The following is a 13,826-nucleotide window of genomic DNA, read 5'->3' as shown; positions in this document are numbered from 1 at the left end:
AAATAAATATGGATTTTTTTCCATTTAACTTTAATTACACAAGACTGGACATTTGGTAGAAAACTAGTGCAAAAGAAAAAAATTTTGACCAGACCACACACTAGAAGTTGAAGGGACGACGACGTTTCGGTCCGTCCTGGACCATTCTCAAGTCCGAAACGTCGTCGTCCCTTCAACTTCTAGTGTGTGGTCTGGTCAACATACTTCAGCCACGTTATTGTGACTCATCGCCTGCGTAAGAAAAATATTAATAATATTTCAAGCAATAGATTTTTAAACTAAATATTTAAACAAAGTTGTACTGAATGAAGCAAAATTCAGAACAAATATTAATATAGATGGTTAAAGGTTTTTCTTGATTTTTTTTTTGGCCTCTGAAGGCATCAGGATGTCAAGCAAGGTACGAGAGGAATTTGTAAAACCCATCCACAAGACTCTTGATCAATGAGACTGTGATGCAATGTCAAACTGCATGCAGCAACATCTAACATAGCCTGGTTGACCCTATCAACCAGTCAGAGACTGGGATGTGAGCTTCCCAGTCCTCCCGTTCTCTTGATTAGCTACTTCGTAAAAAAAATCTAACCTAACCAGAAACGTATGAACCCAAGCAACCCACCAAACCTATCGAGTCCGATGCATAGAAAACGTAGATATTTATAAGCAGTTACTATTCATAGTAGGTTGCATTTGTAACGTTGGTTACTATAATGTACAAACCCCGACCCATTAGTTAAGAAAACGGGCAGATGTGAGAAAGGGGGGAACAATGATCTTTGAAACAGCTCAAAGTATCTTTACGATAAAGCCAAGCGAGCGAAAATTAAACAATAAAATGAGCACAAGAACAAAGAACACAGGAATATATAGGCGATACAAACACCAATTGATAATGTTGACCAGACCACACACTAGAAATTGAAGGGACGACGACGTTTCGGTCCGTCCTGGACCATTCTCAAGTCGATTGTGAGACTTGAGAATGGTCCAGGACGGACCGAAACGTCGTCGTCCCTTCAATTTCTAGTGTGTGGTCTGGTCAACATACTTCAGCCATGTTATTGTGACTCATCGCCACCAATTGATAATATTAGTATCAATTAAAACTATTAGGCAGTACCATTATGCAATCTTCATGTGTCAGATATTAGCTGTTTTTACGTAGATATGGCAGCTAAGATTGTCTACCCACGTAGCGTTTTCTACCCGTGAAGGTAAACTACCTACCAGTGAAGGTCAAAGTATCTACTCGTGAAAGTAAACCTATCTACCCGCGGTGAAAGTAAACCTATCTACCCATGATGAAGGTAAACTAATCTACCCATGGTGATGGTAAACCTAAGCACATTCTTCTGCAGAACATAAGAACAAAGGCAACTGCAGAAGGCCTATTGGCCCATACGAGGCAGCTCCTATTTATAACATAAGAACATAAGAACAAAGGTAACTGCAGAAGGCCTATTGGCCCATACGAGGCAGCTCCTATTCTATAACCACCCAATCCCACTCATATACTTGTCCAACCCGTGCTTGAAACAATCGAGGGACCCCACCTCCACAATGTTACGCGGCAATTGGTTCCACAAATCAACAACCCTGTTACTGAACCAGTATTTACCCAAGTCTTTCCTAAATCTAAACTTATCCAATTTATATCCATTGTTTCGTGTTCTGTCCTGTGTTGATACTTTTAATACCCTATTAATATCCCCCCGGTTTTGTCCATTCATCCACTTGTAAACCTCTATCATGTCACCCCTAACTCTTCGCCTTTCCAGTGAATGCAACTTAAGCTTTGTTAATCTTTCTTCATATGAAAGATTTCTAATTTGGGGAATTAACTTAGTCATCCTACGCTGGACACGTTCAAGTGAATTTATATCCATTCTATAATATGGCGACCAAAACTGAACTGCATAATCTAAATGGGGCCTAACTAGAGCAAGATATAGCTTGAGAACCACACCAGGTGTCTTGTTACTAACGCTGCGATTAATAAATCCAAGTGTCCGATTTGCCTTATTACGAACATTTATGCATTGATCCTTTTGTTTTAAATTCTTACTAATCATAACTCCCAGATCCCTTTCGCAATCCGACTTCGCAATCACAACACCATCTAGCTCGTATCTTGTAACTCTATCATCATTACCTAACCTCAGAACTTTACATTTATCAGCATTAAACTGCATCTGCCAATCCTTTGACCATTTCAAAACCCTATCTAGATCAACTTGAAGTGATAGTGAGTCCTCCTCCGAATTAATTTCCCTACCGATTTTCGTATCATCGGCAAATTTGCAAATGTTGCTACTCAAACCTGAATCTAAATCATTTATATATATTATAAACAACAGAGGTCCCAGGACAGAGCCCTGAGGTACTCCACTTACAACATTTTCCCACTCTGACTTGATTCCATTTATACTAACTCTCTGTTTCCTTTGGTATAGCCATGCCCTAATCCAGCTTAATATAGCACCCCCAATACCATGAGAGACTATTTTTTTAATCAGTCTTTCATGTGGCACTGTATCAAAAGCTTTGCTAAAGTCAAGGTACACAACATCGCAATCTTTACCACTATCAACTGCCTCAACAATGCTAGAATAAAAAGATAACAAATTTGTTAAACATGAACGGCCATTTATAAAACCATGTTGCGACTCAATTATTAATTTATGTTTTTCATGTTTTTTGTTTTATGTTTTTTGTTTTTTGTTTTTGTTTTTGTTTTTGTTTTTCTTTTTTTTTTATGTTTTTAATTTATGTAAAAACATAAAAAAAATAAACCAATAACCTATATATAACCACCCACCTTCCTATAACCACCCAATCCCACTCATATACTTGTCCAACCCGCGCTTGAAACAATCGAGGGACCCCACCTCCACCACGTTACGCGGCAATTGGTTCCACAAATCAACAACCCTGTTACTGAACCAGTATTTACCCAAGTCTTTCCTAAATCTAAACTTATCCAATTTATACCCATTGTTTCGTGTTCTGTCTTGTGTTGATATTTTTAATACCCTATTAATATCCCCCCTGTTATGTCCATTCATCCACTTGTAAACCTCTTATCATGTCACCCCTAACTCTTCGCCTTTCCAATGAATGCAACTTAAGCTTTGTTAATCTTTCTTCATATGAAAGATTTCTAATTTGGGGAATTAACTTAGTCATCCTACGTTGGACACGTTCAAGTGAACGTGTCCTATAGAACCTTGTACAGTTTACAACAGTCTAAGTGGAAATAAGATCAGACTGTAATTAAGCCTTCTTTTCCGAAGTGTTTTAAATCGTTTTTGATTTAGGAGGGAATATTCGCGTGTCTTCCCCTCACCAAGCAAATTAAGTCTTTATAGGAGGGACTGTGCTCACGTAATCCCTCGGCAAGTCTAACTCTTAGCCAGCAGGAGGCAGCTGTCAGTCTTGATGTTGCAATTGAGAGACTGCTTGATTGCAGTCAATTTCAATTACCTTTATATGTCTCATTGAATATGACTGCATATTTTGTATTGATTATTTTTTGGTTTAGGGCTTCTATACTTCTGACTAGTGCTCTTGCATTTGGGTTTAATTGGAAGAGGAGTTCTCCAAAAAGTCATGTTCGTTGAGGTGAAGAAAAAGAAATAACTAACTAGAATGTATTACACTTATTATAAAATTTACACATTTCGAACCTACATGGTTCATTCTCAAGTGATGTTACAGTTCAGGACATTATATTTATACTATTAGTGGGTCAGGTGAATACAAGTTGATCAAACAATGAGGTCAGGTGTAGACAAATGGACCGAAAAATGGGAATGCATATGGGTATATGCAGGCGATGAGTCACAATAACGTGGCTGAAGTGTGTTGACCAGACCACACACTAGAAATGGAAGGGACGACGACGTTTCGGTCCGTCCTGGACCATTCTCAAGTCGATTGTGAATGGTCCTCACATTCACAATCGACTTGAGAATGGTCCAGGACGGACCGAAACGTCGTCGTCCCTTCCATTTCTATTGTGTGGTCTGGTCAACATATGGGTATAGAATAAGGCATAGAGGAGAAAAAAGTAGAATAAGGCTAAATCGTGTACGCAACACATACAAAGATTAAACAGGTATAGTGGACGTGGCATGTTGAGCCGTGTCTTTTATGTTGGCATCTTCACGTTCTGGTCTTGTTCTTACTCTCATGGTGGGTACAGTGAATAGTTCCGTAATTTGGGTATTTATGGTGGGTTATTTTATATTTATGAAAATTGCTTCAAGAATTTATAATCATCTTACATCTTGGATTTTGCCTATTACCCAAGTGTTTATATTCAACATTTCTCTTGTTAGGGTGATGTCGTGGGCTTGTCTCATGTGATTCCTCGGGGCACAGGATTGAAGATGACAGGTCAAACGCCTCGTCAGCTTGGTCGACGTCATACCTTTGTACTTAGATTGAAGGTTACATCCTTCATGGGGGCAAGTGTACATGTATACAACGCTTGACTGCTGTAGAGGGTTCTCCGTCTGATTCGGGCTGCTTTTAATAAGGAGGTTGATAATCTTTGTTTTATAGAATATGATCAGGTCTATGTTTAGGTTAAGAGTAATGCTTTTTACTCATTTACGGATTATTTCTTTCATTATTTTTTTTTTTTATGTTCACTGTGCATAGTTGAGTTGTAATATAATTTTATTGGAGGTGTTGTGGTTTCTGTTCTAGGTTCAGGATTATACCATCGGTCCAGGTGTCTTCTTATAGCAGCGTGTATTTCCGCGTTGCTATATCCGTTGTTCACCAATACCTGAGTTACTCTTTCAAACTCTCTACTCAAATTGCTCCATTTGGAGCAGTGGGTAAGTGCTCGATGAATATAAGCATTAAGAACACTGGTTTTGTATCTGTGGAGGCATACCGCAGCTCCTATCCTGTTCTCATACCCCTCATACATGTTATCGTAACAAACACATGTTGACGCAACAGACACATGTTGACATAACATACACATGTTGACGTAACAGACACATATTGACGTTACAAACACATATTGACGTAACACACACATGTTGACGTAACAAACACATTGACGTAACACACATGTTGACGTAACACACACATGTTGACATAACATACACATGTTGACGTAAGACACATATTGACGTAACAAACACATATTGACGTAAGAAACACATATTGACGTAACACACACATGTTGACGTAACAAACACATATTGACGTAACACACATGTTGACGTAACACACACATGTTGACGTAACAGACACATGTTGACATAACATACACATATTGACGTAACAGACACATGTTGACGTAACAGACACATATTGACGTAACAGACACATGTTGACGTAACAGACACATATTGACGTAACACACACATGTTGACGTAACACACACCTGTTGACGTAACAGACACATGTTGACGTAACAGATACATGTTGACGTAACAGACACAAGTTGACGTAACAAACACATATTGACGTAACACACACATGTTGACGTAACACACACATGTTGACGTAACAAACACATATTGGCGTAACAGACACATGTTGACGTAACAGATACATGTTGACGTAACAGTCACATATTGACGTAACAAACACATATTGACGTAACACACACATGTTAACGTAACAGACACATGTTGAGGTAACAGACACATGTTGACATAACAGACACATGTTGACGTAACAGACACATGTTGACATAGAAGACACATGTTGACGCTACAGACACATGTTGACGTAACAGACACATGTTGACGCAACAGACACATGTTGACGCAACAGACACATGTTGACGTAACAGACACATGTTGACGTAACAGACACATGTTGACGTAACAGACGACACATTGACGTAACAAGACACATGTTGACGGGAATACAAGACGGAGAAATAGATAAAATAGACAGTCTGTGTAATATACTTTGGTTCTATCACACAAGTAGGTGAAAGAGAGGTCTACTTCTGTCTACTGTTAGCTTACCCAGTTAATGGTAAGGCTTAACCTACTGGTCTTTCCCCTGGAACACGGCCTGTTAAACGCCTTACAACCATGCTTACAATTGCTGATGGACGAGCAGGGTGCGAGATGTTAAGAGTTGGTGCCCAGTCGATCCTTCCTGTCCATGATTCGAGCCTGGCGGAAGTAGCTGGTGCAGAGTGGATTGTGTTCAGTGTGTTCATTGAACAGTTTCACTAAACAGTTTCACTAAACAGTTTCACTAAACAGTTTCAATAAACAGTTTCAATGAACAGTTTTAATGAACAGTTTTAATGAACAGTTTTAATGAACAGTTTTAATGAACAGTTTTAATGAACAGTTTCACTGAACAGTTTCACTGAACAGTTTCAATGAACAGTTTCACTAAACAGTTTCACTAAACAGTAGCTTTTCACTGAGAAAGAGAGAGAGCGCTGACGGTCCATCTGGGCTCTGTAGTCTCTCAAAACATTCCAGGAACACAAGTTATCATACACATAAGTGTTCCATTACGAAACCTGTCCATCTTTCCTCAATCATGGCAGCTTTGTTTACATTTATTAAACAGCTGACGAGCACCACACCTGCGCCACGAGGTTGTTCATAACAATAACATTAACCTTGGGTTGTGAACATTAGACGTCCGTAAACAGATTAATAAAAAAGTTTTAGCCAGCAGGACCTAAGAAAGATATACAGGTTCCGTTTCATAAGTTAATGCCTAATGCATCCTGGCCGTGGACCTACATGTATTTTTGGTTTGCTCCGGGATTTGGTTTGGGTTCGAGTCCTTGCCGGGGAGGCCTAAGGCGCCAATCCGTATACCAACTGTTTGCCTCAATTCAGCAACGAGTAATTAGGGACCTGAGGCTAGATTCACGAAGTAGTTACACAAGTACTTACGAACGTGAACATCTTTCCTCAATCTTTGACGGCTTTGGTTACATTATAAACAGTTTACAAGCTTGAAAACGTCCCAATAAACTATTGTTATTATTATAAACAGCCTCCTGGTGCTTCAGAGCTCATTAACTATTTATTAATTGTAAACAAAGCCGCCAAAGATTGAGAAAAGATGTGCAGGTTCGTAAGTGCTTGCGTAACTACTTCGTGAATCTGGTCCCTGGTAGTTAACCGAGTCGAGGCTCGTGTTTCAGGGAAAATTAGTAGTGGTAAAGCTGACCTTGAGCTATGTGGGGCCTGACGGCTCAGTAGACAGCGCTCGGGATTCGTAGGCCTTAGGTTTCTGGATCAATCCCGGCGAAGTCGGAAACAAATGGGCAGAGATTCTTTCACCCTGATGAACCTGTTCACCTAGCAGTAAATAGGTACCTGGGAGTTAGACAGCTGCTACGGCTGCTGACTAAAAAACAAACAAAAAAAGAAGGAATGGTTTATTTACTGGAGCCGGTCGGCTGTGCGGACAGCACGCTGGACTTGTGATCCTGTGGTCGATCCCGGGCGCCGGCGAGAAACAATGGGCAGAGATTCTTTCACCCTATGCCTCTGTTACCTAGCAGTAAAATAGGTACCTGGGTGTTAGTCAGCTGTCTCGGGCTGCTTCCTGGGGGTGGAGGCCTGGTCGAGGACCGGGCCGCCGGGACACTAAAACCCCGAAATCATCTCAAGATAACCTCAAGATAGTCGAGGACCGGGCCGCGGGGACGCTAAGCCCCGAAATCCTCTCCAGATATAACGTGAAGATGGTGATGGTGAAGCAGGATCGCGGCCTGGTAACCGGAGCCAGCGGTCGTCTGTTACACCCGCCTGTGTAAGCAATACTCTACACGAGTTGGCAACATATTGCCAGCACTGGAAACTCTGCATCAACAACAACTTCAGCAGTGTTGATAAGATCCTTTGACGCTCCGAGGACGCCACACACACAACGCTAATTCAGTGTGGCAGAGACCAGTGCTCACTAAGGAATAGATAATTCAACATGCAGTATACCATCTATCTGTGAGGTGTCGATATCCTCATATCTACAAACTGAAGCAACGTATTCATACTCATACCGTATGTATGGATACGAAATCATATTCACCTGCAAAGGACAGACATTTGACGAAATATTTTAATACTCAAATTTTTTTTTTTAACATGGTCTCCTGGGAATAATTTAATTGCATAACCATTTTTTTAGGCTCTCCGGGATTGCATTCTCAGCTCGTGCAAATGAATCGACATTCAACCTCATCTCTCATCACATAAGTCTTAGGAGATAATTCATTCGAGAAGGAAAAACAAAAAATCCTTTTTCTTTTCACAACATCCACATGTTCCATGATGGGAAACTCTGCCTTTTGCGTCCGCCTCTTGTGCTAGAGAAGCATGAACAAACAGTGCAGGGTTCGATACCTGAATCTATGAGTTATACTCTGCAACTCTGCAACAGTCGACTGATTCAGTGTGGCAAAAGAATGGAACTACCAGGAGAAAGTGCCAGTTCATTATGACTATATAGCCCTTGGCAGGGATTAGGATAAGGATTTGGGATGGGACGGGGGAAAAAATGGTGACCAACCACTTCGATGGTCGGGAATTGAACGCCGACCTGCTGCATGAAGCGTGACCGTTGCTCTAGCGTCTAGTCCAATGCGTCTCATTCATTGTGGTTACGCTGAACCTCCCAATCATACCAATGGTTACTTCATGACTGACACACACACACTTAGTCTGACTCCTATCCATTGGACAGCAGGGGAAGCTGTACGACCAGTCCTAGTGTACCCTCCTGGCAGCCAAAGCACTCGATCTCCAACCACAAAAACGTCACGTCCCACTAGAGGTTGGATGCAATCAGGAAAATGCATATATAGAAAAAAAATCACATCATAGATTGCAGGGTCCATTGATGTGTAGCTAAGAGGAAGGGAAACAGAATGAGAAGGAATCGACGAAAGAGAAGCAATATGGAGAGAGAGAAAGATAGTGAGAGGAGCAGAGGTGAGAGAGCATAGAAGAGCAGCAGCAGCTGCACCAACAGAGGAGCAGCTGCTGCACTAGCAGTGGAGCAGCTGCTGCACCAGCAGAGGAGCAGCTGCTGCACCAGCAGAGGAGCAGCAGCTGCACCAGCCCAGCAACTTTAGGGTACCGCAGTGGTTACTTAAAACTAACTGATTAATGAGCATTTTCTTAAAGGTGTGTAATTAGCAAGCTTAATCACCGGTGTTGGATGGCCCGATTAATGAGTTATCCCAGGCAGGGATTGTTACTATAGATCAAAGGCCTTTATGAAGGCTCATATTAAAATATTTGTACAATACTCCCTATAATGATGAATAATATTCACTCTATAATGATGAATAATATTCACTCTATAATGATGAATAATATTCACTCTATAATGATGAATAATATTCACTCTATAATGATGAATAATATTCACTCTATAATGATGAATAATATTCACTCTATAATGATGAATAATATTCACTCTATAATGATGAATAATATTCACTCTATAATGATGAATAATATTCACTCTATAATGATGAATAATATTCACTCTATAATGATGAATAATATTCACTCTATAATGATGAATAATATTCACTCTATAATGATGAATAATATTCACTCTATAATGATGAATAATATTCACTCTATAATGACGGCCAATATACACTTTATGAAGATGGAAAATATAAAAACCCCATTAAAATGGTTAATGTACTTTTTATAATGATGGAGGATATACACTCTATAATGATGGATAATATACACCCTATAATGACAATAAACACCCTATGATGGACAATACTCACCCTATATTGAAGAATGCAAATATACGTAGGGTGTTTGCAGAGTTATTGGTTCTTAAAGATGTGTATTCTTAGTGCAGGTGCAATAGACTACCACGTACATATGTGTCTATATATGTGTGTGTGTGTGTGTGACAAGAATGTATGTATGTGAATGCAGCCCATCGTTATGTTTAGATAGTACTTATTGTTACTATGTGAACCATCGTACATATATTGATGTACTAATATGTTGCTAGTAAAACCTATCCTAACCTAACCATCCTAGGCCTAATACACGCTCTCTGAGGCCTAATATAGTACATATGTGTACTATACTAGGGTTACGAATATTTAAGTTTGGTTTTTAGCTATATATTTTTCGGACTAGGCAGTGAATAGTACCAAATTCTACTATTTAATTGTCAATCAATGTACGATGGTCCATATAGTTACAAAACGGACTATACAAATAGGAGGATGGGTCGGTATATGTATGTGTTATGTGTAGTGTTGTGTATGTGTTATGTGCAGGTGTTGTGTATGTGTTATGTGTAGGTGTTGTGTAGGTGTTATGTGTAGGTGTTGTGTATATGTTATGTGCAGGTGTTGTGTATGTGTTATGTGTAGGTGTTGTGTAGGTGTTATGTGTAGGTGTTGTGTATGTGTTATGTGTAGGTGTTGTGTATGTGTTATGTGTAGGTGTTGTGTATGTGTTATGTGTAGGTGTTGTGTATGTGTTATGTGTAGGTGTTGTGTATGTGTTATGTGTAGGTGTTGTGTATGTGTATGTGTTGTGTATGTGTATGTGGAGGTGTTGTGTATGTGTTATGTGTAGGTGTTGTGTATGTGTTATGTGTAGGTGTTGTGTATGTGTTATGTGTAGGTGTTGTGTATGTGTTATGTGTAGGTGTTGTGTATGTGTTATGTGTAGGTGTTGTGTATGTGTTATGTGTAGGTGTTGTGTATGTGTTATGTGTAGGTGTTGTGTATGTGTTATGTGTAGGTGTTGTGTATGTGTATGTGTGATGTACGAGTATTTTTGCGCACGTATATATGGATAATATTCGTATTATACATTAAAAATCAATATCTATTATGTATATACGTATGAATTCATAAATTATGCATTTGTTCATACGTATATTATGCAGACCACATTCCTAAAATGAAAGTACTTGAAATTACTCTTCACTCTAGAGTACCAATACGTCGTTACGGTCCACCAGAAAGTAGACTTTTGTATACTTTTGTGTGAAGCGCAAAAATAATATATTTATGTCTCTAACAAAAAAACCCTAACCTAACCTTCCTAAGCGAAATACACGCTACTGAGGCTTAATAGAGTACAAATATATATGCTATGCATGACCTATTTTTTTAGGTTTGCTTTTCATCTTTAACTTTTCCAAACAATATACAAAATATAGTACAAAAGAGTACTATCGTGAGGATGGGTACATATTAAGGCATAATACATATTATTAAATAATATATTAAATTGTTAAATTATTAAGTATCCTACGAGACACTTGGCCCCAAAAAAAAATCTTGCAGGTTATCTTTCATTTAACGTCTATAACTTTTGCAAAAAATGCAGAAGTTAAATATCTTGCAAGAAAGGTTTAATAATATCCCTGAGCTAATTTGCATTGCCAATTTTATCCGGTAACTCACACAGCAAAGGGTCAATACTTGAGGCTAGCTGCCTCATAGGAGCAGGGTCACTACTTCAGGCCAGCTGCCTCATAGGAGCAGGGGTCACTACTCACAGCTACCTCACATGAAGCAGGGGTCACTACTCACAGCTACCTCACATGAAGCAGGGGTCACTACTCACAGCTACCTCACATGAAGCAGGGGTCACTACTCACAGCTGCCTCACATGAAGCAGGGGTCACTACTCACAGCTGCCTCACATGAAGCAGGGGGTCACTACTCACAGCTGCCTCACATGAAGCAGGGGTCACTACTCACAGCTGCCTCACATGAAGCAGGGGTCACTACTCACAGCTGCCTCACATGAAGCAGGGGTCACTACTCACAGCTGCCTCACATGAAGCAGGGGTCACTACTCACAGCTAGCAAGATCAATACCCACACACACACACACACACACACACACACACACACACACACACACACACACACAGGCAACAAGAGCAATGCTCACAGCTTGCTAACTACCTTACAGGAACGAAGAGATGATCCCCAATACCTAAAAGTCATCATTCTCTTATGACCAAAACTCATCGCGCTAACTAATCAAGGATTAACTACCGCCCTGGCTTGGTAAACACGCTCGCTGTATTTAACAAATTACTCGAAGCAAAACCCGCTACCATCACTGAGTGTTTCCCTCTAAGGTTAACGAGCAGTGGTAAAGAGCGATAGTTCCGTTTAACGAGCATAAGGACAATATTCCCGTCAATTAACAATTTACCAAATACGTTCCTGCAACCCCAAAATTTAATTAGTTTTTTTAATAGCAATAATAGCCTGTTGCACCCATGAAATTTAATAATTTTCAGAAATGTGGGTAATTTTTTTTTTACATCAAAGAATGTGTCAATATCATGTGAATTGAGAATGTTGCATCGTATGCCAGAGTGGCAGAAGGATTTGCTTCACCATTTGCAATTCTTCTTCAAAACAAATCGTATTCAACACATTTCCAACAGAGCTAATTACGCCTATCTGGATAGGGATATTACCTAATATTTACGTACGCCCAACTGGCTTGACGTTGCCATAAGCCTTCTTGTGAACTTTGTCAGTGATTATGCTGCATTGCCATACTGCAGAACTGATACTCTGCCATATTGCAATGTTGACATACTGTAACACTACCATTCAGGCATGCTGCAACACTGACATTAAGGCATGCTGCAACACTGACATTCAGGTATGCGGCAACACTGACATTCACTGACATTCAGGCACGCTGCAACACTGACATCCAGGCATGCTGCAACACTGACATCCAGGCATGCTGCAACACTGACATCCAGGCATGCTGCAACACTGACATCCAGGCATGCTGCAACACTGACACCCAGGAATGCTGCAACACTGACATTCAGGCACGCTGCAACACTGACATTCAGGTACGCTGCAACACTGACATCCAGGCATGCTGCAACACTGACATTCAGACATGCTGCAACACTGACATTCAGGCATGCTGCAACACTGACATCCCGGCATGCTGCAACACTGACATCCAGGCATGCTGCAACACTGACATCCAGGCATGCTGCAACACTGACATCCCGGCATGCTGCAACACTGACATCCCGGCATGCTGCAACGCTGACATCCAGGCATGCTGCAACACTGACATCCAGGCATGCTGCAACACTGACATCCAGGCATGCTGCAACACTGACATCCAGGCATGCTGCAACACTGACATCCAGGCATGCTGCAACACTGACATCCAGGCATGCTGCAACACTGACATCCAGGCATGCTGCAACACTGACATCCAGGCATGCTGCAACACTGACATCCAGGCATGCTGCAACACTGACATCCAGGCATGCTGCAACACTGACATCCAGGCATGCTGCAACACTGACATCCAGGCATGCTGCAACACTGACATTCAGGCATGCTGCAACACTGACATTCAGGCATGCTGCAACACTGACATCCAGGCATGCTGTAACACTGACATCCAGGCATGCTGCAACACTGACATCCAGGAATGCTGCAACACTGACATCCAGGAATGCTGCAACACTGACATCCAGGAATGCTGCAACACTGACATTCAGGCATGCTGCAACACTGACATCCAGGCATGCTGTAACACTGATATCCAGGCATGCTGCAACACTGACATCCAGGAATGCTGCAACACTGACATCCAGGAATGCTGCAACACTGACATCCAGGAATGCTGCAACACTGACTGATAGCTAAGCAACTGCATGAGTATATCTTCTTGTCTCGCGTTAGCAGAACGTCAGCCACTGTCCTGCTGACTGCTGACCACAACAGCCTGACAGGAGACCACCACCACAACAGCCTGACAGGAGACCACCACAATAGCCTGACAGGAGACCACCACAACAGC

General features: G+C 40.9%; 2 protein-coding genes across 4 annotated transcripts in view; both read left to right on the top strand.

Annotated features, from left to right (window-relative positions):
- LOC123752455 (uncharacterized) overlaps window positions 1–13,826 on the top strand; it is a 524,100-nt gene that overhangs the window by 33,497 nt on the left and 476,777 nt on the right. The window lies entirely within an intron of this gene.
- LOC138351121 (protein psiR) lies at window positions 7,703–13,665 on the top strand. The gene is made up of 2 exons (XM_069302751.1): window positions 7,703–7,770; window positions 12,603–13,665. The coding sequence occupies exons 1-2, from the start codon at window positions 7,703–7,705 to the stop codon at window positions 13,663–13,665; spliced, it is 1,131 nt and encodes a 376-aa protein (XP_069158852.1).

This window comes from Procambarus clarkii, chromosome 48, assembly GCF_040958095.1.
Source record: "Procambarus clarkii isolate CNS0578487 chromosome 48, FALCON_Pclarkii_2.0, whole genome shotgun sequence".
NCBI classification, from domain to species: Eukaryota; Metazoa; Arthropoda; class Malacostraca; order Decapoda; family Cambaridae; genus Procambarus; species Procambarus clarkii.
Note: the sequence above shows the minus strand (reverse complement) of the source record. Positions and strands in the feature narration are given on the sequence as shown.

Bases quoted from the DNA above. Each gene is read 5' to 3' on its own strand.
- LOC138351121 (XM_069302751.1), top strand. From the start codon at position 7,703: ATGGTGATGGTGAAGCAGGATCGCGGCCTGGTAACCGGAGCCAGCGGT. The intron at 7,771-12,602 runs GTAAGCAATACT...ACTACCATTCAG, and splicing joins CGTCTGTTACACCCGCCTGT to GCATGCTGCAACACTGACAT.